General features: G+C 47.0%; 1 protein-coding gene across 1 annotated transcript in view; it reads right to left on the bottom strand.

Moving 5' to 3' along the window:
- LOC310746124 (vasoactive intestinal polypeptide receptor-like) overlaps positions 1-27,361 on the bottom strand; it is a 116,489-nt gene extending 89,128 nt beyond the window's left edge. The window contains exon 1 of the mRNA XM_083579895.1: positions 26,940-27,361. Within this exon, the coding sequence (XP_083436021.1) occupies positions 26,940-27,005 (66 nt within the window). The 5' untranslated portion in view covers positions 27,006-27,361. The remainder of the gene's footprint in view (positions 1-26,939) is intronic.
- Positions 27,362-27,787: the final 426 nt, after the last annotated feature.

Genomic DNA, 27,787 nt, shown 5'->3' with positions numbered 1-27,787 from the left:
ACACATTGGGGAAAATTAAACATTCAATGTAAAGGTAAAGGCAAAGGGACCCCTGACCGTTAGGTCCAGTCATGGCCGACTCTGGTGTTGCGGCGCTCATCTCGCTTTATTGGCCGAGGGAGCTGGCGTACAGCTTCTGGGTCATGTGGCCAGCATGACTAAGCCGCTTCTGGCGAAACCAGAGCAGCGCATGGAAATGCCGTTTACCTTCCCACCAGAGTGGTACCTATTTATCTACTTGCACTTTGATGTGCTTTTGAACTGCTAGGTTGGCAGGAGCAGGGACCGAGCAATGGGAGCTCACCCCGTCGCAGGGATTCGAACTGCTGACCTTCTGATCGGCAAGTCCTAGGCTCTGTGGTTTAACCCATAGCACCACCCGCATCTATAAGCATTCAATGTAGACTTGATTATTATCGTTTGCAGGAGCTGAATGAAGATGGACGAGGGCTAACTTAGGAATCAACTCTACTGGACAGAATCCAGGAGGGACCCACAAGCGATTAAATCATCTTAATGTTCCCCGTGCTTCCCTCTAGTGAAATCGGAGCATTTTAGAGCTAGTTACTTGTCTAAACGTCTGCCTGTACCATTAAGATCTGCCTTCGTTGAGTTGGGATTTCAAGCGACGCTGGTCAAGATTTCATACACAGATAGACTATGCATATGCGGGCAATCGCAGGTAGAAGGTATTATTCATTATTTGTTTCGAGAAGCCTTGTTTGTTCAAGGAAGCAGTCATCCACCGGAGAGGGTCCAGTTTTTCCAGAGTGACTCCAACACTTGGTGATTCGCAAGATGGCCCTTTTCGCGTTGGCGGCAATGAGGATTAGGAAGAAGGAATTGGATTGTGAACTGAAAGGAAGATTCGGAGGTCTAAATCTGAAAGACACTTTGTGTAGAAGTGGAGGCTCCCTAGCTATAGTCTCGCTGAAAATTGATGGTTCTGTTTGTATTAGTAGATGCCTTGATTTATATTTTGTGTTTGAAATTGCTTGTGCTTCTATGCTTTGGCCTTTGGCATGCACCGTAAACTTACATCTCCTCTCTTCTCCCTTCTCCCTCTCCTCCCCTTCTCTCACCCCCTCTCTCCACCTCTTCTCTCTTCCTGCTCCCTCTCCCTTCTTCTCCCTCTTTTTTCTCTCTCTCACCACCCCCTTCTCAGTTACTCACAGTGGGCTGTCAATGGAGGAAGAAAGCAATCTCAGCCTCACACAGCCACAGACCCCATACTTTTGGAAAACAACAACAACAACAACCTGATATAACACCCCAGAGGACAGGATCACACTTCAAAACGACCTTGACAGATTAGAGAACTGGGCCAAAACAAACAAGATGAATTTTAACAGGGAGAAATGTAAAGTATTGCACTTGGGCAAAAAAAAATGAGAGGCACAAATACAAGATGGGTGACACCTGGCTTGAGAGCAGTACATGTGAAAAGGATCTAGGAGTCTTGGTTGACCACAAACTTGACATGAGCCAACAGTGTGACGCGGCAGCTAAAAAAGCCAATGCAATTCTGGGCTGCATCAATAGGAGTATAGCATCTAGATCAAGGGAAGTAATCGTGCCACTGTATTCTGCTCTGGTCAGACCTCACCTGGAGTACTGTGTCCAGTTCTGGGCACCACAGTTCAAGAAGGACACTGACAAACTGGAACGTGTCCAGAGGAGGACAACCAAAATGGTCAAAGGCCTGGAAACGATGCCTTATGAGGAACGGCTAAGGGAGCTGGGCATGTTTAGCCTGGAGAAGAGGAGGTTAAGGGGTGATATGATAGCCATGTTCAAATATATAAAAGGATGTCACATAGAGGAGGGAGAAAGGTTGTTTTCTGCTGCTCCAGAGAAGCGGACACGGAGCAATGGATCCAAACTACAAGAAAGAAGATTCCACCTAAACATTAGGAAGAACTTCCTGACAGTAAGAGCTGTTCGACAGTGGAATTTGCTGCCAAGGAGTGTGGTGGAGTCTCCTTCTTTGGAGGTCTTTAAGCAGAGGCTTGACAACCATATGTCAGGAGTGCTCTGATGGTGTTTCCTGCTTGGCAGGGGGTTGGACTCGATGGCCCTTGTGGTCTCTTCCAACTCTATGATTCTATGATTCTATGATATCTATATGGTAGTTTTCTTTACGGGAATGGTGCCACAGAACCTCTGGGTGGGTTACGTGGACCACCAGTTGGGAACCACTGCTCTCAGCTAAGCAAGCATTATCCAGAGACTTCAGGTTCTGCAGTTAAGGATATTGGGCAGTGATTTTTCTTCCGCTTGGACTACAGTGGTACCTCGGGTTACAGATGCTTCAGGTTATAGACGCTTCAGGTTACAGACTCCGCTAACCCAGAAATAGTACCTCGGGTTAAGAACTTTGCTTCAGGATAAGAGCAGAAATCGTGCTCCGGCGGCGGGAGGCCCCATTAGCTAAAGTGGTGCTTCAGGTTAAGAACAGTTTCAGGTTAAGAATGGACCTGTGGAACGAATTAAGTACTTAACCCAAGGTACCACTGTACTGCATTGTGCTCTACGTGGGGCTACCTTTGAAGGTGACTCGGAAACTGCAATTAATCCAGAATGCGGCAGCTAGACTGGTGACTGAGAGCGGCCGCAGAGACCATATAATACCAGTCCTGAGAGATCTGCATTGGCTCCCAGTACATTTCCGAGCACAATTCAAAGTGTTGGAGCTGACCTTTAAAGCCCTAAACGGCCTCGGCCCAGTATTCTTGAAGAAGCATCTGCACCCCCACCGTTCTGCCTGGACACCGAGGTCCAGCTCTGAGGGCCTTCTGGTGGTTCCCTCGCTGCGAGAAGTGAGGTTACAGGGAACCAGGCAGAGGGCCTTCTCGGTAGTGGTGCCTGCCCTGTGGAATGCCCTCCCATCAAGGCAATAAGCAACTATCTTACTTTTAAAAGCCATCTGAAGGCAGCCCTGCTTAGGGAAGTTTTTAATATTTGATGCTGTATTGTGTTTTTAATATTCGGTTGGGAGCCGCCCAGAGTGGGTGGGGAAGCCCAGCCAGCTGGGTGGGGTATTAATAATAATAATATATTATTATTTCACTGTTCACAGTCAAGGTAGGATTTGAACTCGAGTCTCCATAGCTGACAGCCATGCCACTAGGAACTGCCATGTCCTGACACCGCATGCCCCTGAATAGCAGCTGCTCAGATTAACAGCAGGAGAAAGCTATTGCACCCGTGTCCCACCTTTGGACTTCCTGGAGGTACAGGATTGGGCACTATGTGGAATTGGATGCTGGCCTAAATGGACCTTTGATCTGATCTGCCAACGCCCTTCCTGTAGGCTTGCCATATTTTGAAGAGCAAAACAGAGGACACATTTGCCGACTTCTGTTGAGGTGATTGCCTGGGTGATGGGCCATGAAGAGAACAAAGGAAAGAGGCTCTGTGTGAGATGGCAAACCTGCGGGTGGACAAAGACAGAGCTGAGAGCAGAGAGTCTGGAGTGATGTGAGCTGGAAGCAAAGCAGCAAAACTGGGAACTGAGAGAGACAGGGCGATGTTTGGTTTCTGTTTGAATCCAAGGCTTCAGCTACGGGGGAAGCAAGGCCTGTGAGCTCCTAACAGTTAATGCTGTGAAGCCCTCCATTGTAGGTTCAGGTTGTAGATATGTGCAAATAAACCACATAAAGACACCACAATCTCCTCTGTGCCTCATTTCCAAAGGAAGCATGGACATTGGGTTAAGCGCCTTGAACCCTGAGAATCTTGCACCGCTCAGAGATTGGAGTGGCATGCAAGAATATTATCCAGCCTCTACTGCCTCTGTAAAGGGAGCCACGGTGGAGAGATCTCCGTCTTCTAATAAAGTGGCCCGCCACTTATTCAGCACTACCAGGATGTCAAAACAGATTTAGAGACTTCTCAGGCAAAGCCAGCTCTTTTATGAAATCTCCAAAAGCAGAGATGCGCTCCAGGGCTAGTTTCTCAGCAGAGGAGCCAAGGTTCATACGTTGTCCGTGAGAATTCTAACATTTATTCTCAGGGAAAAAACAACCCCCCCCCCCAAATTACTCAATGCAGTGGGGGGGGGGAGGAGAAGGAGAAGAGTTACATAACAATAGTCTCTTGTTTTTGCACGGAAGCAAAGTGAGGCTGCATAAAATGGTTGGAGGCATTTTGCTGTCCAGGAATTTTTTATTATTATTATTATTTTAAAGGGCTGAAATCAAGGGCCAAATTCTCTGTCCTGCCACAGAATGGAAGGACAGCAGCTTCTGGAGGACTGTTGCTTTTTCATGCCAAGGGGAAAAAATCCATCATCATCATCATCAACCTTTATTACGGTCCAGAGACCCAACAAATCGTTACAAAGCAATACACAATTCATACAGCCTACCTCCAGGTTAAACAAGCATTTAGTTCAGAATATAGGGATCATTGGTTCTTGCAACCACCGATAAAAACTTGGCCACTGCTAATGTTCTAGTGTTTGTCCGGTCTTCCAATAGGAACCTGACATAGTGAGCCTCTGATTTTCCTGGGAAAGGTACCAGCAAGGGTAATATCAGTTCAGCCCTGGCTTGCTCATATTTTGCACAGTGCAACAAAATATGTTTTATGGAATCGATGTCTTGAGCACACAAGCAAAGTCTGTATTAATCACTTCTATAACCATCCTTAAGGGACGCGGGTGGCGCTGTGGGTTAAACCACAGAGCCTAGGACTTGCTGATCAGAAGGTCGGCGGTTCGAATCCCCGCAACGGGGTGAGCTCCCGTTCCTCGGTCCCAGCTCCTGCCAACCTAGCAGTTCAAAAGCACATCAAAGTGCAAGTAGATAAATAGGTACCGCTCTGGCGGGAAGGTAAACGGTGTTTCCGTGTGCTGCTCTGGTTCTCCAGAAGCGGCTTAGTCATACTAGCCACATGACCCGGAAGCTGTCTGAGGACAAACGCCGGCTCCCATGGCCTATAGAGCGAGATGAGCGCCGCAACCCCAGAGTCGGTCACGACTGGACCTAATGGTCAGGGGTCCCTTTACCTTTTATAACCATCCTTGGTGCAGAAAGATTTGTGCTTGCCGTTTGGAATGGCAAGCTAGAGCATCTACAGGTGCATGTACAGCTAGTGCAGAAGCCTATTATTATATTATTATTATTTATTTAATTTCTATACCGCCCTATACCCGAAGGTCTCAGGGTGGTTCACACAAAATGTCAAATACATGGCCAGCATGACTAAGCTGCTTCTGGCAAAACCAAAGCAGTGCATGGAAACGCTGTTTACCTTCCTGCCGGAGCGGTACCTATTTATCTACTTGCACTGGTGTGCTTTCAATCTGCTAGGTTGGCAGGAGCTGGGACCGAGCAACGGGAGCTCACCCCGTCACGGGGATTTGAACCACCGACCTTCCGATCGGCAAGCCCAAGAGGCTCAGTGGTTTAGACCACAGTGCCACCCACGTCCCCTCTTGACTCCCTACCCAGCCACAAATCCTGCCCCCGGGTGAATTCCTTTGCACCAGAGAAATGATCACCCCTAACTGGCTCGAGCAAAAATGGAAAATATTATTGCAGCCAGAGGATTGGAACACTGAGGAAATGAGGAAGTTTGTGCTGCATAGACTGTCAAGCCTGGGAGTGAGGATTGTATAAAGCCCAGAATGAAATTAAAATTAATCAAAAACGAGATGTTTCCATAACAAGAGTTAAGAAGAACTGGCATCTCCCACTTGCTAAATTAAGATGACACTGTTGCTTTTCAGTTCCTACTTCCTGAGCTGAGGTCCAAACTACACATGACACTTGTCATATAGTTTGGCATCGCAGGGCTGATTTATTTTAAAAACAAAACAGTGCAGTATGGCTTTGGTGGTGAGATGGATCTCGCCTTTGGCATCATACAGCTGATTAAAAAAACCCAAACAAAATAGCCAGGTGGAGGGACCTATCAGATAGAGGTGATGGCGTGTGTGTGTGTGTGTGTGTGTTTAACCCTTTGCTTCTGCCGCAGACTCAACTGAAAGCAGCCCCCACCCATTGCTATTTTGCAAAGGGAAGAAAACTCCCAGAGGCACCAATGGAAGCTTTTCTCCCATAGCAAAGATTGCCCTTATGGTAGGGGGAATGAGTTAACCCACCCACCCCCTGCACCCCATTGTATCTTGGGTTCTTCCACACTGGTTATTTGTGTTTACCACCCAGTCTAGTTTGACTGTTGAAAGAGGGGGGAAATATGAACTTCTAGCAACCTGGCTGCAAAAAGGCAACTAGACATTCCCTGGTTTAAGGAGCCATCTGGTGCCTAGCTTATATATCCGAGTTCCTAACTCTGCCCTAGAAGTCGAAATAAATTTAAAAATTGTCCAGCAGCACCTTAAAGGTAAAGGGACCCCTGACCATTAGGTCCAGTTGTGGCCGACTCTGGGGTTGCGGCGCTCATCTCGCTTTATTGGCCGAGGGAGCTGGCGTACAGCTTCTGGGTCATGTGGCCAGCATGACTAAGCCGCTTCTGGCGAACCAGAGCAGCGCACGGAAATGCTGTTTACCTTCCCGCTGGAGTGGTACCTATTTATCTATTTTGAGGTGCTTTCAAACTGCTAGGTTGGCAGGAGCAGGGACCGAGCAACGGGAGCTCACCCCGTTGCGGGGATTCGAACCGCCAACCTTCTGATCGGCAAGTCCTAGGCTCTGTGGTTTAACCCACAGTGCCACCCGCGTCCCTTCAGCAGCACCTTAGAGACCCACTAAGTTTGTTCTGGGTATAAGCTTTTGTGTGCATGCCCACTTCTTCAGATACACTGAAACAGAAGTCACCAGACCCTTATATATAGTGGGAGGGTGGGAAGGGGTTTTTCTCAGGAGGGTAGTAGTAGAAAAAACTCCAGCCCACCCTCCCACTATATATAAGGGTCTGGTGACTTCTGTTTCAGTGTACCTGAAGAAGTGTGCATGCACATGAAAGCTTATACCCAGAACAAACTTAGTGGGTCTCTAAGGTGCTGCTGGACAATTTTTAATTTTTATTTACTTATTTCGACTGCGTCAGACCAACACGGCTACCTACCTGCTCTGGAAATATCTGGCTTTTAAGCCAGACAGATCCCGTTTCCTGAAGCTCAAAACATAGGAGCTTTCCACCAGAAGCATTTTTACCTGGCATTATAGGTGAGGATATCAATAGACAGGATGCAAAATTGTTCTTATATGCAACAAAAGCGAGAAGAGTATTGTTGGCTCAGAAATGGAAGCAAGAAAAAATACCAACGAAAGAAGAATGGCAGACAAAATTAATGGACTACGCAGAATTGGATAAAATGACAGGAAGGATCCGAAACCTGCGGGACCAGAGATATACAGAAGATTGGAAGAAATATACAAATTATTTGAAGAGCAACTGTAATCCACAAATTACGCTAGAAGTTTTGTAAGGAGAAATATATGAAATATTGCAAAGAAGAGAAAGAAGGGAGACATTAATTATGAGATTTAAATGTAATAGTGAAAATAAGAAAGGTATATTAAGTGAAAAGATTGGAAAATTTTCAGATGTGATTGATGGAAGTAAAAAAAATGTATAAGATATAAAAGTATGTTTAATAATTGTTGAAAATGATATATTTAAAACTAATAATATATATATATATATATATATATATATATATATATATATATATATATATATTTAAAAAATAGGAACTTTCCTAGCTGCTGTATATGGAGTCAATCCAGCTCATTATAGCCTACACTGACTGGCAGTTGCTCTCTGGGATTTTAGACAGGGAGTCTTTTCCAGAATTAAACTTGCAGGGCAAATGGTCTCCCCCTGAGCTATGGCCCTTTCCCTTTGAACATGACCCATTGGTCTCCTAAATAGATGCATCCTGGTTCTTTAGGCCTGGGAAGAAGAGCCTGCAACAATTTCATGAATGAAGACTCGGGAGCCAGATGCAAGAACATAAAAAGTGCCCTGCTGTGTGGGAGCAAAAAGTCCACCTCCTTCGACATCCTGCTTCCCACACTGGTTACCCAAACATAGGGTTGCCATGCGCCCAGAATTTCCTGGACATATCCAGAATACTGCAGTCCGCAGCAGCATCTGGGCAGAAATCGGGGAAACGTCCAGATGTATGGCGCTCCATATTGTCAGTGTCATTTTTGCCAATTTCCCACAAAAATAGCTCAAAATGGCTTATATTGCCATTTTGCAAAAGAAGCTCAGCAAAAACCAAAAGCAAAGAAAAGCAAAAGCACAGCAACTTTGGACCCCCCCCCCAAAAAAACGCTCAACAACTTTTCAGTCTGGTTTTTCACTGTTTGATATATGAGAGCCCTAGCCAATTGCTTTGGCAAATTCTGAGAAATGCACAAGCAGTGCGTCACCCGGAGGTATATTACCTAGGAACTTGGAGGCCTCATTTAGGAAAGTTTTTAAATGTTTGAAGTTTTATTCTGTTTTGAGTGTTCTGTTGGGAGCTGCCCAGAGTGGCTAGGGGAAACCCAGCCAGATGGGAGCGGTATAAATAATAAAATCATCACCATCATCATCATCATCATCATCATCATTATTTCACTATTGTTTTCTCCATTTCCCAAGTTCAGGTGTGAGTGCCAATCCTTATGTAATCAAAGGTCTGGAGAAGTTCAAACATTTTTTAAGGGAAAGAGATCCCTATAGGTGGGTAAAGGTAAAGGTACCCCTGACCATTAGGTCCAGTCGCGGACAACTTTGCAGTTGGTGCTCATCTCGCTCTATAGGCTAAGGGAGCCAGCATACAACTTCCGGGTCATGTGGCCAGCATGGCTAAGCCGCTTCTGGCAAACCAGAGCAGCGCACGGAAACGCCGTTTACCTTCCCGCCAGAGCAATACCCATTTATTTACTTGCACTTCGACGTGCTTTCAAATTGCTAGGTTGGCAGGAGCAGGGACCGAGCAACGGGAGCTCACCCCGTCGCGGGGATTCAAACCACCAACCTTCTGATAGGCAAGCCCAAGAGGCTCAGTGGTTTAGACCACAACGCCACCCGCGTCCCTACCTATAGGTGGGTAGGAGCCCCCCAAATAGGCGAATAAGAACTGCGCATGCTCTGTGGACGTGGAATACTGACTGATTAGTGAGTGGAGGGTCGGGGTGGGCTGAAATCCAAGGAAGGAAGAATGGAAAGGAGTATTGCTTGGCAGGGGCTGGACCGCTGGCTGGCTGGAACCCCCCAACCCCAAAAACCTCAAGCAATAGGCCCATCGTCCCCTGTGAATTTGTCTCTTCCCATTCCATAAGCCACATAAAGCCCAGTCTGTCCAGCAGGATGGATTGGGAACGCTTTCAGGAGCACTAGCAGAATGCAGTTGGAAGAGGGGATGGATAGTAGATAGAGAAACGCTTCTCTCTCTCTCTCATAACACTGGAAGCCATGGACCTCCACTGAAGCTGAAGGAAGGCTCAGGACAGATTTTTTTTTTTAAGTCCTTGATGCAGTGCATAGTTAAACTATGGAACTCCTTCCCACTGGATGCAGGGATGGCCACCAACTTGGATGGCTTTAAAAGAGGCTTGGACAAATGTATCAAAGGGAAGGCTATCAAGTAGCTACTAACCATGATGACTATCCTCTGGTCAAAGGCATTAATGCCTTGAACGCCAGTGGCTGGAAACCACATGAGGGGAGAGGGCTCTTGGGCTCGGATCCTGTTTCCCACCTGGTTGGCCGCTGTGAGAACAGGATGCTGAGCTAGATGGGTCATTGGCCCGATCCTGCAAGCTCTTCTTATGTTCACCCTCAAGCATGCACCCCATCAGTGCCAACAGTTCGCACGAACCCTTCCTTTTCCTCCTTCTCCTGCAATTCTATTTTAGAGGCCAGAAGGTTGAGAAAGGCAATTTAAAGCGAGATGATCAGCCAGCAATGATTCTCTCTGGGGCACCGTTTCCCTAAGCAGTGGGAGGATTGATTTACCATGAATATTTAGACAGCTATTATGGTGTATTAAACTTGCAACGTCATCTAGTCCACACCCCCTGCAATGCAGGAATACACAGCTGTCCCAGACAGGGATTGAACCTGCAACCTTGGCGTTATCAGCACCACACTCTAACCAACTGAGCTATTCAGGCTGATTATTTTTTCAAGTTTGTTTTTACCCTCAACCCATCCATTCCCCATGTCTTCTCTTCGGTACGCTTCTCAGCTTTCCCCTTTGATTCAGGCCACTGCCACAGACTCACCAGCAGACCTTGGGCAAGTGACTCTCTAGCTCGCCTGTCCTGTCCCACATCTGCAATATGGGGCACATGAATTCTGGATTGCCTTGTAGGGTCGTTGTAAACACTGCAATTAGATAATGTGGGCAAAGTCCTTTGGACATGAAAGCATAACACGTACAGATTTTGTTGTTGTTTAGCCGTGTCCAACGCTTCATGACCCCATGGACCAGAGCACGCCAGGCACTCCTGTCTTCCACTGCCTCCTGCAGTTTGGTCAAACTCATGCTGGTAGCTTTGAGAACATTGTCCAACCATCTCATCCTCTGTTGTCCCCTTCTCCTTGTGCCCTCCATCTTTCCCAACATCAGGGTCTTTTCCAGGGACTCGACTCTTCTCATGAGGTGGCCAAAGTATTGGAGCCTCAGCTTCAGGATCTGTCCTTCCAGTGAGCACTCAGGGCTGATTTCCTCCAGAATGGAGAGGTTTGATCTTCTTGCAGTCCATGGGACTCTCAAGAGTCTCCTCCAGCACCAGAATTCAAAAGCATCAATTCTTCGGCGATCAGCCTTCTTTATGGTCCAGCTCTCACTTCCATACATCACTACTGGGAAAGCCATAGCTTTAACTATACGGACCTTTGTCGGCAAGGTGATGTCTCTGCTTTTTAAGATGCTGTCTAGGTTTGTCATTGCTTTTCTCCCAAGAAGCAGGCATCTTTTAATTTCGTGGCTGCTGTCACCATCTGCAGTGATCATGGAGCCCAAGAAAGTAAAATATCTCACTGCCTCCATTACTTCCCCTTCTATTTGCCAGGAGGTGATGGGCCCAGTGGCCATGATCTTAGTCTTTTTGATGTTGAGCTTCAGACCATATTTTGCACTCTCCTCTTTCACCTTCATTAAAAGTTTTTTTAATGAAAAGGTTCTCACACATACAGATAGGAAGCATTTATTTTCTTATGTCCAGTGTGGTCCTTCTTGCTATTCCCCCCCCCCCCCTTACTTAGCTTATGATTGTTCTTAGGCGATAACCTCTGCCACAAGTGGTGACTGGTGCCCATTGCAGCTGGTAGGGCGGAAGGACAGGAGACCAACAGTAGGTGGCGCTAGCGACAGGCAGAGCCACCCCCTGGCTGGTTTTAACTAAGGAGGCAGGCAGGCAGGCAGGCAGAGCTGTGTGGAGAACCTTCAATTCTGCAGTGAGTATCACATTAGGCATGGCTTTTGCAAGTCCTTGATGCCTGCAAAGCCTTCCACTTGGTCTAAGAGCAGAGATGTTCAGCATTCTCTGTGTCGACTGGCCCCAACCTGGTGCCCTTCAGACATTTTTCATTCATTTGTTTCATTTTTTTAATTCATTGCATTTATAGAATTTATATCTTACCATTTTTTTTGGCGCATACATAGTCACCCCCAATCTCATTTACTTCCCTCAACAACCCAAGGTTCTCCTCCTCTTCATTTAATCCTCAACAACAACCCGGTGAGGTAGGTTAGGCTGAGAGTCAGTGACTAGCCGAAGGTCGCCCAGTGAGATTCATGGTCAAGTGGGGATTCGAACCCTGGTCTCATAGATCCTAGTCTGACACTAACCCAGGCCTAGGCAAACTTAGCCACCCAGATGTTTGGGACTACAATTCCCATCATCCCTGACCACTGGTCCTGTTAGCTAGTGATGGGAGTTGTAGTCCCCAAACATCTGGAGGGCCAAGTTTGCCCATGCCTGCATTAATTCATGGGTAGGCAAACTAAGGCCTGGGGGCCGGATGCGGCCCAATAGCCTTCTCAATCTGGCCCATGGACGGTCCGGGAATCAGCGTGTTTTTACATGAGTAGAATGTGTCCTTTTATTTAAAATGCATCTCTGGGTTATTTGTGGGGCCTGCCTGGTGTTTTTACATGAGGAGAATGTGTGCTTTTCTTTAAAATGCATCTCTTTTTTTTAAAAAAATAATTTTTATTAACTGGCCAATCACATCAAATTAAATCACATCACATAATTCCAAATTACAAAGCCAAATTTTTAAATTTTGTTGGGGGAACCCATACTTCAAGATCCAAAGGGGATTCAAATCATCTTCTTATTACTGCGTTAATGTCCAAATCAGTCCCAATCAGTCCAGACAAAGTTCATAATTCTGTCCAGTCTTATCTTGGTGTTTCCACATCATATCTTGTTCATATAATTTCTATTTTTCCTTTACGATCTCTTCTGTTAGTCTCTTTAAGCCGATAAGCAAAATAATAATCCTGTGTGGATTTCCCGTTCCTCCACTAAGTCCAGATGGTTTCCATATATCTCCTTCATAGATAGCATCGCTCTTTCCATCATAAATTTGGCATTTGTCGCTCTTAAGTCCCACCGAGGAGTTGATCCACGATATGTAAACAACTCTATTTCTCTCTTTCTCCTCCCAGACCCAAGAGCTCCAACAATGCCTCCCAAAATGGCAACGGCATTTTTAACTGCATCATTCCAAAACTCTTAGCTTTCCAGCTTCATCTTAAAACATTGCTTTGGTTCGAAAGTTCATCTCCACACAGCCTTAAATCCACAGCTTAAGTCCTTAGTTTCTGACTCATTAGGGGAGGGGATTCTTGCTAAATCACATAAGAAAAAGGAAGACAGGTTTTCCCCCCCTCCCCCCTCAGTCATTTGTCGCACCGTATCTTGACGTATCTTCTCATATTTTATTCTTGTCTTGTTATCAGAGATCTCTTCTGTCAGCAGTCTTTACTCCCCTTTTTCCTTGAAGCATGTGCAATTTATCTCGTCCAAATTGTTTCTTTTGAAGATGCTTGCAACTAGCGGCACGAATCAGGGACGGCGTCCAGGAGTGCCGGAATCCCACAGGAGGGCTTTGTGCCTAGTGCCCCCACCCCCACAAATTCGGGGGTGGTATAGGGCACAGCAGGCAAGGGCCGTCCCCCCCACAATCCTGGGGGGGGGGGTTAAGGAGGCTAATTACCCCCATCATAGCCTCCAAATTACCTCGTGTGGGTCGGAGAGATGTTATTGTCAGCCATCTTCCGATGCGCCACCTAGTGGCCCCCTTAAAATGCATCTCTAGGTTATTTGTGGGGCGTAGGAATTCGTTCATTCCCCCCCCCCCAAAAAAAATAGTCTGGCCCCCCACAAGGTGTGAGGGACAGTGGGCTGGCCCCCTGCTGAAAAGGTTTGCTGACCCCTGCTGACTAACCACACTGGCTCTTCGTTGCGATTTGGACTACAATTCCCATCAGCCCCAGCAGGAACGAGGGGAGCTGTGCTTCCAAACACTTGGGAGAGCCCATACTGGGTATGGCTGGTTTATGCAGCCTGGCAATGACTCTCCAGGTTTTTAAATGGAAGACTTTCCCTAGCCCTACGTGGAGACGCCGGGCAGGAATTGAACCGGGGGAGCCTTCTGTATGCAAAGCCAATCCTCTACCCATTGAGACAAACCTTTCCCTAAGTAACGCCAGGTGGCAGAATGAAGAAAGCTGGGAAGCAGAGCTTAAAAGGGGGGGGGGGGGAGAGAGAAACAAGAGAACATGAGCAGTTGTCATGTACCAGCGAGACAGCTGAGCCTGCCAACTGTACACTCTGGCTATGCAAAAGACAATGTGTTCAATTTGTCTCCCATCCAGGCTGGATTTACGTGGTTGTAATTCCGTTGGCAAAGGCACAGCGATATTTTCACAGCGGACAATGCACTCAAACTGAGACCCGATGGAAATGTGGCACTCAGTCAAGTCCACCCCCCTCTCGACGGACATTTTTCTCACTCTACAAAGGTTTTTGGGGTGGCGGAAGAAGGATTTTTTTGCATCAGGGTTCCCGATTTGCAATGCACCCACCACAATTCCTGGCTTAAAAACCTCTAATTTTCCTGGTGTTAAGGAACAACACTTGGCTCGGTCCTGCGATGCCAATTCTGGATTGGGGCTTTGCAAAGCAACACGTGAAGAAGAGCTCTGTTTAACCCTGAAGCTCACATCCTTCATTATCTAATCGCCCACCCATCTCAGTCACACTGAGGTGTTGCTACTCTGTGAAATGAACATAAAGGTAAAGGTAAAGGGACCCCTGACCATTAGGTTCAGCCGTGACCGACTCTGGGGTTGCGGCGCTCATCTTGCTTTATTGGCCAAGGGAGCCGGCGTACAGCTTCCGGGTCATGTGGCCAGCATGACTAAGCTGCTTCTGGCAAACCAGAGCAGCACACAGAAACGCCATTTACCCTCCCACCAGAGTGGTAGCTATTTATCTACTTGAACTTTGATGTGCTTTTGAACTGCTAGGTGGGCAGGAGCAGGGACCAAGCAACCGGAGCTCACCCCGTCGCGGGGATTCGAACCGCCGACCTTTCGATCAGCAAGTCCTAGGCTCTGTGGTTTAACCCACAGCGCCACCCGCGTCCCGAAATGAACATGGCTAAGTGAATTTTCACACAATTACCGGTACTTCAGCTTATCAAACTCCCTCTCCCCGTTTTAATTCCCATACTCTTCACCCTGAGCACTGAATTACACATTTATCTATTTATGTATCTATCTACTGTATATGGTACAGCTTCCCTTGGACTTTACTCTTTCAAACTTCAGCTGTTGGTACTAGTGCTATTATTTATATCTAGCCTGCTCTATCTCCCAAGCGAATTCGAGGCCACTAATAAAGCAACAAAAACCAGACAATTAATGATAAAAGCATCTGAAAAATATTAAGATAGCCGAAAACCTTTTAAGGCAATCATGGGTCCCCAGAGCTAATCATTTCAAGGCTCCTGGGAATAGTCTCTTCTGGCCATTGACAGGGAGGGCATTCCACAAGCAGGGAGCCACCACCGAGAAGGCCCCGTTGAGAGTCAGCACCAACCAGGAGGCACCCAGCAACGTGGAGCCTCCATGTGCAGAGACAGTCTACCTGCAAACACCAGCTGCTGGGAGGAAAACCAAAGGAGGTCTATCACCTAGCCACCTGCTTCTCTACTGCATGAAGCAGGATGCTGTGCTAAGATGGACAATTTGGTCTGATGGAGCAGGGCTCTTGCTATGTACTTAAGTCCCAGTTTACATCGTCAGCTGCCTTTTTTCTTTACAAATAAATTCACTAGTCCCGGCGGGGGGGGGGGGGGGTTCATGCGATGCATTTCCACTGGCTCTTTCAGTCAGCTTTAGCTGGGATTCCTATATTGCAGAGGGTTGGACTGGATGACCCCTGGCGGTCCCTTGCAACTCTACAATTCTATGATTCTATGAAACCTAAAATATCAATAGGAATGAGTGAATTGGTTTCTCATTTTTCCAATCTTAAATCCAGCTCTTCACATTTCGACGTCAGCTTGTGGTTATTTTTTATTTCAAAGTCCTCAAAAAAATTAACCAGCATTTCAGTGCTAATCCCCAAACATGTAATGGTTTTTGTTCATAATTTTGTCTTTAGAATACACAGCTTTAGCAAAGCAATACCACCTAACATAACACATTTTTGTATGCTGTTTTCACTAATGTAATGCACATGGCATATGCAAACTGAATACGTAAAAAATAAATAAAAAAAATAAAAATCCAGCAAACATTTTAATCAAAGTCTGATTTTAATGTTTTGACTCCTGTTGGGGTTTTTTTGTGTGTCATATCCTCACAAACCGTTTAAGTGGTTAAGCAGCACATAGGTAGCTGAATTAAATAAGCAAACAAATTTTGCACACATTACTTGGCTCGAGAACTGAACTGGCAAAAGGCAAAGGATTTCAAAGGACAGCTCTGGTTCAGTTTGCAGATTGCAAATTTGGTAGGTTTGCCTTTCTGTACAACCTGAACTGAATTCCCTCTCCCTACCTCTAAGCATCAGAGCCGGAATTCACAGCATGCATCAGCACACCTGAATTTTCCTTTTTTACAGCAGATTTGTGGCATCAGCTCAATGCTGATCGAGCCAGGAAAACTATTTTACAATAACTTTTCAGATGCCGTCCTTATAAATCTAAGGCGAGGGCTGGCAGCTCTAAGAAACCCCAAACCTTCTGTCAAAACTTCTGTCATTGGCCCATTTGTCTTTCAGACCAGGTGCTCAGAAGCCTTTGGCTTTCGGCCCCCAAACATATTCATCCCACGTCTCCTGGAATTTTAGCTCCAGGTCTCCGACCAAAACAGCTGCTTTAGAGGACAGGAGAAACGCTGTCCTCTTTCGCCTGCCACACAAAGAACTCACAGCGACCCAAAAGCCAAGCGTCAAGCTGTGCTGAAATGAATCTGGCAGAAAAAATATATACCGTATTTTTCACTCTATAAGACGCACCAGACCACAAGACGCACCTAGTTTTTGGAGGAGGAAAACAAGAAAAAAAAAATTCTGAATCTCAGAAGCAAGAACAGCAAGAGGGATCGCTGCGCAGTGAAAGCAGCAATCCCTCTTGCTGTTCTGGCTTCTGGGAGAGCTGCGCAGCCTGCATTCGCTCCATAAGACACACACACACGTTTCCCCTTACTTTTTAGGAGGGAAAAAGTGAGTCTTATAGAGCAAAAAATACGGTAATCACAAGATTTCGCACAGAGCCGTGAGAGCTTTGTCATCTGTTCACCACGGCGATATCAGAACAAGGAAAGGGCAATGTTCTGCCACTCTGAATGTCCCGTGGGACATTTGCTTATCTTGTGGCTCTCTGCCTTCAGTGGGCATATCAAGAGGCAGAAATTCAACGGTGTAGCTCAGTCACAGAACACCTGTTTTGCATGCAGAAGGTGCCCAATGGTATCTATAGGTAGGGCTGGGAATGTCCCATGCCTCAAACCCTGGAGAGCTGCTGCCGGTCCGTGTGGACAATACTGGGTTAGCAGGACCAATGGGCCTGACTTTGTAGAAGGCGGCTTCCTAAGCTCCTATGTGGTGAGGCAGTGTGGGGCAATGGTTAGAGCATTGGGCTAGGACCTGGGAGACCTGGGTTCAAATCCCCACTTGGCCACGACACCCACTGGGTGACCTTGGCCCAATCACTGACTCTCAGCCTAACCTACCTCACAGGATTGTTGTGGCGATTAAATGAAGAGAAGAACCATTTGCTCCCCCTTGAGTTCCTTGCAGAAAAAGGCAAGATATAAACCCAGTAATAAATGAATAAACCACAGCTGAAATAAACCCTTCATTGCAGGGCTCAGACGGGTAAAGCTTCGCCTGTTGAATACCAGCCTGTTTCGCTGCTATTCCCAGCACAGAACCTCTCCCAGGGAAAAAAAAATGGCAGAGAAAAGAACGCCAGGGGAAAGTCTGAAGAAACAAATTCTCCTCCTCACCCACACCCGATAAATCTGGAGGAGAGTCGTTTTTCCCCCAACAGTATGTATGCAGCCTAGTTTTCTGGCATGAATCATTTTGAGAGCTCTCCTTTTTTAAAAACAAAACAAAAAAATCACCGCCTCTGCTTGTGGGAGATTTCGAGAGAGGGGTGGGTGTCTATCCCAGCAGAGATGATTTCACTTTCGTAGAAAGCAATGCTCCTGCTCACAACGGCAGCATGCAAACGGTGGGCGGGGCGAGAGGAAAAGTGGGCAGGGCTGCATCGCAGGGAGTCAGACTAGATGACCCTAGTGGTCCCTTCCAACTCTACGAGGCTATTTGTTGTTATTGTTGTTTAGTCGTTTAGTCGTGTCCGACTCTTCGTGACCCCATGGACCAGAGCACAGCAGGCACTCCTGTCTTCCACTGCCTCCCACAGTTTGGTCAGACTCATGTTCATCGCTTCGAGAAGACTATCCAACCATCTCATCCTCTGTCGTCCCCTTCTCCTTGTGCCCTCCATCTTTCCCAACATCAGGGTCTTTTCCAGGGAGTCTTCTCTTCTCATGAGGTGGCCAAAGTATTGGAGCCTCAGCTTCAGGATCTGTCCTTCCAGTGAGCACTCAGGGCTGATTTCCTTAAGAATGGATAGGTTTGATCTTCTTGCAGTCCATGGGACTCTCAAGAGTCTCCTCCAGCACCAGAATTCAAAAGCATCCATTCTTCAGTGATCAGCCTTCTTTATGGTCCGGCTCTCACTTCCATACATCACTACTGGGAAAACCATAGCTTTAACTATACGGACCTTTGTTGGCAAGCTGATGTCTCTGCTTTTTAAGATGCTGTCTAGGTTTGTCATTGCTTTTCTCCCAAGGAGCAGGCGTCTTTTAATTTTGTGGCTGCTGTCACTATCTGCAGTGATTATGGAGCCCAAGAAGGTAAAATCTCTCACTGCCTCCATTTCTTCCCCTTCTATTTGCCAAGAGGTGATGGGCCCAGTGGCCATCATCTTCGTTTTTTTGATGTTGAGCTACGAGGCTATGGTTCTATGCAAATTTGGCCTTTGTACAGCAGTTTCCAGACAAGGTCCTCTCTGCCCTCCATCCAGGCGAGCAAGGGGCTTTATCAGGGACGCCTTCTGGCTTTCTGATTCCAGAAAGCGGCGGGATTTGATTCCAAGCCCCACTCCACTAACCAACACTCTGCAGCAAACGGTGTTAATAGCAGGCCCAAAGGGAAGGGAAAGAGCACCGCTCTCCGAGTGTTTGCAAGAGAAGAAAACAAACATACAATGCGCTCGAATTAATAAACATCTCGCCTTCTTACATAATTTAGCTTGGCACAGCTTTCCAGAGAGGAAGAACAGAACAGCCTCTCCCCTAACTCAGAGCACTCCATGACACGAGGAATAAAAACATCAATGAGCATCACTCTGAGCATATGCAGAGCGGTTTCTGTTGCCTAAGGAGCGATCGCTTGCCTAAGGAGCCATCCTTGCCTAGTCTGGTGACTGGGGGCGGCTACCAAGACCACATAACACCGGTCCTGAAAGACTTACATTGGCTCCCAGTACGTTTCCAAGCACAATTCAAAGTGTTGGTGCTGACCTTGAAAGCCCTAAATGGCCTCAGTCCTGTATAACTGAAGGAGCGCCTCCACCCCCATCGTTCTGCCCTGACACTGAGGTCCAGCTCTCAGGGCCTTCTGGCGGTTCCCTCGCTGCGAGAAGCCAAGTTACAGGGAACCAGGCAGAGGGCCTTCTCGGTGGTGGCACCCGCCCGTGGAACGCCCTCCCACCAGATGTCAAAGAGATAAACAACTACCTGACATTTAAAAGACACCTGAAGGCAGCCCTGTTTAGGGAAGTTTTTAATGTGTGACATTTTAATGTATTTTTAATCTTTGTTGGGAGCCACCCAGAGTGGCTGGGGAGACCCAGCCAGATGGGCAGGGTACAAATAATAATTATTATTATTATTATTATTATTATTATTATTATTATTATTATTATTATTAATAGGGGAAATGAAAAAGAACCTCAAACCGTGATGTGACCTTATAAATGTGTCAGCTGTAGGGGTTTTTTCTGGGGGGGGGGGAGCTGAGAAGACTGATAATTACGAGGATCAGAGCAGGTGTGAGGGGAGAATCTAACCCACTCCTCCTCAGATTTAACCCCGTTTTGAATTTGGTATCACTGAGAGGTGCTCCCACACCCAGTTTCAACATATGGGTTTATCCTCAGCAAAGAAGGAAAAGGTTAAACCTCCACCTCCCTCCCCGCCTGCCACAATCCCCAAAATTATTAGGTCCCCATTCAATCTGATTTTCTTTTTTTAACACCCCCCCCACATCATGGCTACTTTGGCCCTAAGACTGCGGGGCTTTGTAGGGTTCAAGGCTATGAAGCGCTTGACACACAAATGTTGTGATGATTGGACTGTGGTCCTTTAATTGCCTGCATCAGCCTTCCCCAAGCTGGCGTTGTCTAGTGGTTGTCAGGCTAGGACCTGGGTTCGAATCCTCACTCATCTGTGAAGCTCACTGGGGAACCTTGGGCTCTCAGCTCACGGGGTCGTTGCTGTGGGGATTTGGTGAGGAGGAGAAGAACCATTTAAAGCACCTTAAACCCCATGGAGAAAAAAGCTGGACTATAAATGCAATATAATATATAAACGAAGAAACCATGCATTCTGGTGTTGTCTGGATGCTGGTGGAGCCTGCCTTGCATAAAGAGGGGGAACGATTCGGCTGGGTCCTCCCAGCAATGGAAGAATGTGTGCAGAGATGTCAAAGTGAGGAAGCCCGGTGATTCACGAGGTGCGTTCTTCCCAAGCTATGTATCCTAGCATTTTACCCTGCCTGGGTTTACATTCCTACAGAGAAGCATCACGTTCTCTCGGGAGACTGTTTCTTCAATGTGAGTTCTTGCCCTGCCAGGCACTTCTCCTGGCCCTAAAAATATTTCACCCTCCTCTCCCTGCTGCCCCGGCCCTGAGTAGCTTTCTGTTTCTCAGATCTCTTGCTGAAGGCAATTGCCTGTGACTTCATCTGTTGCCACAACAAGAGCTGCGCCCTGCAGGAACCTCACCTCCGGGCTCTCTGACCAACATTTCCAGGGGTCAGCTGTAACCAACCAGCTCAGTATCTAAGGTAAATAACAAGGACATATTGTGGGGGTTGCAGGGTTAAACTAAGACCTCAGAAACCAGGTCCCTACTCAGCCGTAAAGCTCATGGGATGACCTTGGGCCAGTCAGTCTCTCTCTCTCTCTCGGCCTAACCTACCTCACAAGGTTGTTGTGGAGAATTAAAAGGCAATGGGGCGAGGATTTTCCCCAAGCCAACAACACCTCCTAGTATGTTACTTTCTTTTCCTCCATTCACTTATATGGGAGAAACTAGATGTGCTCATTGAACTGGGGATCAAGCACCCCATTTTCCCCCAGTGGCCCTCGGGCTAAGGGAAGGCTGCCCGCTCCATTCCACGAATTCCAGATTAAATCCTGCTCACCGTGTTCCTCATCCCATGGAACTGAATGGGAACCGCCGAGAAAACCGGGCCATTTTCAGTTTGCACAACCCTGCCTTGTGTTCTGATTCCTTGGTCACATTAAAGGTAAAGGGGACCCCTGACCATTAGGTCCAGTCGTGGCCGACTCTGGGGTTGCGGCGCTCATCTCGCTTTATTGGCCGAGGGAGCCGGCGTCCAGCTTCTGGGTCATGTGACCAGCGTGACTAAGCCGCTTCTGGAGAACAAGAGCAGCGTACAGAAACGGTGTTTACCTTCCCGCCAGAGTGGTACCTATTTATCTACTTGCTCTTTGATGTGCTTTCGAACTGCTAGGTTGGCAGGAGCAAGGACCGAGCAACGGGAGCTCACCCGGTCGCGGGGATTCGAACCGCAGACCTTCTGATCGGCAAGTCTTAGGCTCTGTGGTTTAACCCACAGCGGCACCCGCGTCCCATTAGTGTGTGACAAAGGGGCAGAGCCCTGAAGCTGTTTCAAAACACACACACAAAACACACACACACAAACTACCAGTGAAAGCAGTATGAAAGTGGCAGGTAGATGATGGAAAGACCTTGAAAGGGAAGAAGAAAGATCTCCCAGGATGAGAGAATGGGAGAGGAAAGGAAAGCTGCAAAGTCAGAGCTGGGAGGGTCTGTCATTTTCTTTTTAAAAGGCACCTTTGGGTAGAGAAAAGATTCTGCATTTTTGCACTGTTCTTTGTATTTTAGACACCCGGCTGTCAATCTCCTCCTCCCTTGTTATTTTTTAATATGTCACTGATCTTATGAGAACTTGTATTTTATTTGTATTTCCTACCAGAATTGAATTTATATAACTGGTTTGGGTTTTACACTATGTTGTTATCTGTGTTCTATGTTGCAAATGCATTGTAACCAATTTCACAACATTGTAATGAAGTAGCAAAAGGAAGCAAACTCTCTCCCCCCCCCCCCCCCCGCAGACGACCAAAGGGAAGGGAAGTAAGGGATGTGATGCATATGGGAATTATTGTGAATATATCAATGGTTACTCAAGTGCTTCCAGCTAAGAAATTAGAAGCCGACTTGGGAAGCTGGCGTTTCAAGAATGGCTGGGTGAGGCTAAATTCACACATCATTTGAAATCTCAAGGCTCAACCACCGTATGCCTGTTAATCTGCGCAGTTGGATTCCACTGAAAAGCACTGATTTTAATTCAAAACCATCCTGAGGGCATCAGCAGCATGGAGTAGGCTTGCCATAGTAGGAGATGGCTTTTTTAAACATCGGTAGGACTGAATCTTTCGATGACCACTGGGCTTAGAAAAAGATCCCTCAACTTCAGGAAGGATTATTTTCTCTGTTCCTATCAGCTGTAAGAGTTTAATGGAAACCCCATGTTCAAGGGCAGTATACCACTGCATAATAGACGTCCAGGAAAAAACACAAGGAAGGGCTCATCCCTTTCATGCGCTGTCTGTGAGTATCCAGAAATAATCTGATTTGCCTCTGCACACTGAACTAGATGGTCAGATCCAGCAGTCAGGGCTCTGTTTATGGCCCATTCATACTGGCAAGTTACAGTTTTTAGGTGATGGGATGTGCACATGGGAACAGTCCCGGAAAATGACCCTGAGGAAATATGACTTGCAGAGAGAAGCTCCTTCGAGCTTTTTCTCATTTCGCAGAATTCTCGGTTTTAAGGAAGGCAAGGTGCCAAAATGTGTATTTGGCTCCTGAGAATAGCCATCAAAGGACCGTCTTTCTTTATAGCCAAGGTGACAGCAAAGCTCAAACGACAATTAGAAACACGCCTATTAAGGGGCAAGTCCTACTGAACTCAAGTGGGGCTTAACTTCAGGGCCAAGGTGAGTAGGAAGGGACTGGAGGTGTGACAACATCAACCCCCTTTTTTGTTTGCCTTCTGCATGAACCCATTTCGCAGATGGGAGGACAGAGGCCAAGTGATGCATTGGTTACCCTCCTGCAGGGGTGGGGTTCAAATTCACCATCTCCCAGGTATGCCGGGCATTCGAAGGGAGTATTGCAAAGAAGACATGTGGGCCACAGAAGAAATGCAATTTCCTACAAGACGGAAAAGGCAGGGGAGATTCAGCTTGTCCCCTATCCCCACCCCCGGTCTCCTTAATCCTGATGGGCCATTATTCTTGGTTTTCACACTATGACTTTATCCGCTCTCATGTCCCGCTTCAGGGATAGACTGATGCTGTGGACTACAAATCCCATCATCGCTCTCGGATGGACATTGCAGTCCTTAATTGCGGACCTGGAGATCATCACCTGGGTTGCCCCTGCCCTTACGTGAACTAAATCTATGTCTGCGTTAACTGAAGTGATTGTCTATTCCTCCCTCAATTACCTGCAGTATAGAAGTTTAGCTTGTAAGCCCATCTCCTTCCATTCTCTGCAGAGCTCCCGATACACGGGTGACAGTATTATGAGAATAACATGCAATCTGTGACAGCCTGTACGTTCTGCAGCGCAAATGTATTTTGCAGCTGAACAGAGCGAGTGAAAAGGCATTAACTGTGGGAAATGGAAATGATTAATGTGAAGAGGGGTGTGTGGAAATACAACTTGTGGCACAACCAGGTGATTACAGTCCAACAGGGTCTGTTTTAAAATGAACCCTGGAATAATATAGCAATGATCTATGATTAAAAAAAACAACAACTGGGGGGAAACGAAACAGAACTTGGGGGACAAGCAAATGATTATAGGCAGAAACCAAAGTCCTGATGCACAAACTCCGTGAATGGAAGTCCACCCTTTTTCTTCAAGGTAAAGTAAAGGTAAAGGGACCCCTGACCATTAGGTCCAGTCATGACCGACTCTGGGGTTGCGGCGCTCATCTCGCTTTACTGGCCGAGGGAGCCGGCGTACAGCTTCCGGGTCATGTGGCCAGCATGACTAAGCCGCTTCTGGCGAACCAGAGCAGCGCACGGAAATGCCATTTACCTTCCCGCCGGAGCGGTACCTATTTATCTACTTGCACTTTGACATGCTTTCAAACTGCTAGGTTGGCAGGAGCAGGGACTAAGCAACAGGAGTTCACCCCGTCGCGGGGATTCAAACTGCCGACCTTCTGATCGGCAAGTCCTAGGCTCTGTGGTTTAACCCACAGTGCCACCCGCGTAGCATTCTGAAAATCAATCACAACCCAGCCAAACATTAGCCCTCCGACTGACTTCCCAAAGAGAGAGAGAGAGAAATTAAACACTTGCTTAACTTTCTTGCTGAAATCATCAAGGCTCAGAAGTGCTAAGCTATGGAGGGTCTGCGGCGTCTATTGGGGCTATTGATTCAACTCTGGATGAGATGTATTGCTGGATTTTTACCCACTGTAAGGCTTGTTGTCCCCTTCATGGATCACTGGACTGCAAGAAGATCAAACCTCTCCATTCTTAAGGAAATCAGCCCTGAGTGCTCCCTGGAAGGACAGATCCTGAAGCTGAGACTCCAGTACTTTGGCCATCTCATGAGAAGAGAAGACTCCCTGGAAAAAGACCCTGATGTTGGGAAAGATGGAGGGCACAAGGAGAAGGGGAGGACAGAGGACGAGATGGTTGGATAGTGTTCTCGAAGCTACCAACATGAGTTTGACCAAACTGTTGGAGGCAGTGAAAGACAGGAGGGCCTGGCGTGCTCTGGTCCAGGGGGTCACGAAGAGTCAGACACGACTAAACGACTAAACAACAACAACAAAGGCTTGTTGTGTGGATGAAAGAGCAGCGATTCACATCAAGATTGTGGTGTGTGTGGAGGCGGAAGTTTGAATACCCCCCTCAGGACCACTGAGAAACATCCTCCCATCAGCTTCTTTGTCAAGAAGTCCCATCACAAATCTCCTGATTTCATGTGTGGGTCTGATCCTCGGCTAAAGCACCAAATGAATCAACGAACGGGGGAAATGGAAAGTTTTTGTTTGCCCTGTGCTGAGGAAAAAACCTGAAATTCTCCCCCCATAAACCAAAAATAAGAAGAATTAATGAAGTCCCTTGATATAAGCTGACTTTAAGCTCACCAAGGCTGATCCATTGGTTTCAATACCAGAACTATACCACGCAGGAACAAATGAAAATGCTCTGAGCATGTGCAGAAAGCACCTGCCTCGTCACCTGTTTGTCTAGAAATTAAGCATTGATAAAGTTGGAAGATCAATACTGCCAAATGCTATTGATTAATTTAAGACCGTTTCTATGCTACTCAATATATATATATATTTTAAAAAACCTCTCAGGGGTGTAGAATAAAACCAAAGCATAGATATTACGAAATAAAAACACAAGCACGTTTGATATCTGTCTATACACACAGACATGCATTTGTGCATATATGAGAGACAGAGACCGGTGGCCACCATAATAAATACATGGTTTTAGTGGTTAGCAGCATCCTTCCAACATTCAGAATAAACATGTCCAGATCACTGCTGGATGCTTTAAAAAACCAAGTTTGATATATGTGCGAGTGTGTGCATATTTTGTGCATGCGTGTATAAACACAAAGTGGAGTTTTTAAAGCAGCAGACAGCCCTTTGGACAGACCTAGAAAACAGTCCATTTAAAACGTCACCCCCTGGAAAAAGTCCCAGTATGTTTACTGCGACTTGGTGCCTTGTGCCAGGCACTGTACAATGTTTTGACCCAACACAGCATCCATCCTTGTGGGCTTTTCTCCTGACACCCCAGTTTCCCCTCTAAGCTACTCCAAATAGGGCAAGACTGAAAAGACGCAGCTCATTGGTAGCTTTGATTCATTCCCTGCTGTGGGATGGGAATGTCCCCTGTCTGAAACCTTCTAGAGAGCTGCTGCCTGCCAGTGTGGACGATAGAGGCTTAGATGGACCAAATGTCTGACCCAAGGCAAGGCAAATTCCTATGTCCCTAATAGGGGAAAGGGGTGTAGCTCAGTAGCAGAGGAACTGCATGCAGAAAGTCCCATCTTCCATCTCCAGCTAGGGCTAGGATCATACCCCATCTGAAATCACCCACAGAGCTGTTGCCAGTCAGGGTAGACAATACTGAATTTAGAACGAATTTAGTGCTCTTCTAGGCTGCATCAACAGAAGTCCAGGGTCCTGATCAAGGGAAGTCATAGGTAAAGGTAAAGGGACATGTGGCCAGCATGACTAAGCCGCTTCTGGCGAACCAGAGCAGCGCACGGAAACACCGTTTACCTTCCTGCCAGAGCGGTACCTATTTATCTACTTGCACTTTGACGTGCTTTCGAACTGCTAGGTTGGCAGGAGCAGGGACCGAGCAGGGAGCTCACCCCGTCGCAGGGATTTGAACCGCCAACTTTCTGATTGGCAAGTCCTAGGCTCTGTGGTTTAACCCACAGCGCCACCCGCGTCCCTGCATCAACAGAAGTACAGTGTCCTGATCAAGGGAAGTCACAGTACCACTCTATTCTGCCTTCTTCAGACCACACCTGGAATACTGTGTCCAGTTCTGGGCGCCACAATTTAAGAAGGATGTTGACAAACAGGAAGGTGTGCAGAGGAGGGCGACCAAGATGATCAAGGGTCTGGAAACCAAGCACGGATGTTTTCTCCTGCTCTGGAGGGTAGGACTCAAACCAATGGTTTTGAGCTACAAGAAAGGACTTTCCGACTAAACATCAGGAAGAACTTTCTGACAGTAGAAACTGTTCAATGGTGGAACAGACTCCCAGGACAGGTGATGGACTCTCCTTCCTTGGAGGTGTGTAAGCAAAGGTTGGGTGGCCAACTGTCATGGATGCTTTAGCTGAGATTCCTGCATTGCAGGGGGTTGGGCTAGATGACCCTTGGGAACCCTTCCAATTCTACAATTCTTCGATTTTATGAAATGGACCAATGGTCTGGCTGAGTAGAAAGCAGCTCCTTATCTTCCTAAGGTATGAAGGTGGTTAGAAATCAGACTTTCCCTTCTCCTGTTTAAGAATTTCCTACCTTGCCCTCCCCCTTACAGTTTTTGCAGAGAAAAAGGGGTATTGCAACCCTTTGCTCACTCACCTCGGAAATCATGCAGCCGAGGACGGTCACCCAAAACCACAGACGCGGTCTTGCTTTATACTCCATAGCGTGACGGTGCGGGGCAAGGAAGATCCAACAATGCAAAATTGCTTCTTTTCTGCCGGATTTTCTCTTGGACAATTTAAAATAATAATAACAACTACATTATTCTGCACCGTGCGTTGCTTTGCTCATTTTTTTTTTAAAAAAACTCCTCTTCATGCAAGAGAAAGTGATCTCTGCATTCTGCAGAAGTTGAATTTTAAATAAGAAAAACCGTTTTTTAAAAATAAAAATCCACCAGCGTCCTCCTTTGATTGTTTTCGTTTTGCAGACTCTGGAAGGGACGAGGCTCCCTTTCGCAGAAGAGACGCAGACCCGGAGAGAGAGGCACCAGCCAGCAACAAGGCTCAAGTCAATGTGCGGCTCCCTCCGAGGCGCCGCGTGGAAGGGCTTCCCTTGGCTCCGCCCCTAGGGCGGGACTTGAGGGAGGGAGGGGGCGGGGCTGGCGGGGAAAGCCAATGGGAAGAGGCTCGGCTTGGCTGGGTCCAGGTAGGGATCCGCGTTTGGATAGCTTAGCAGGCAGGAGAAGGAGGGATGAAGGAGGAAGGTAAGGAACGAAAGACGGACGCGGAAGGAAGGAAGGAAGAAAGGAAAGAAAAAAAGAGAAGAGGGAAAGAGTTTTCTCTTGCTGTTTTCAGGGTGGTTTCCCGTCGATCGCTTTCCCCAGGAGCTCTGGGAACTGTAGTGCTTGGCACCCTTTAACGAACTATAACTCTCAGGATTGTCATTGGGAGAAAAGCAATGACAAACCTAGACAGCATCTTAAAAAGCAGAGACATCACCTT

Source organism: Podarcis filfolensis (assembly GCF_964270895.1).
Source record: "Podarcis filfolensis genome assembly, chromosome: 12".
NCBI lineage: Eukaryota > Metazoa > Chordata > Lepidosauria > Squamata > Lacertidae > Podarcis > Podarcis filfolensis.
The sequence above is the reverse complement of the archived record's forward strand: the minus strand, read 5'-3'. Positions and strand labels throughout refer to the sequence as shown.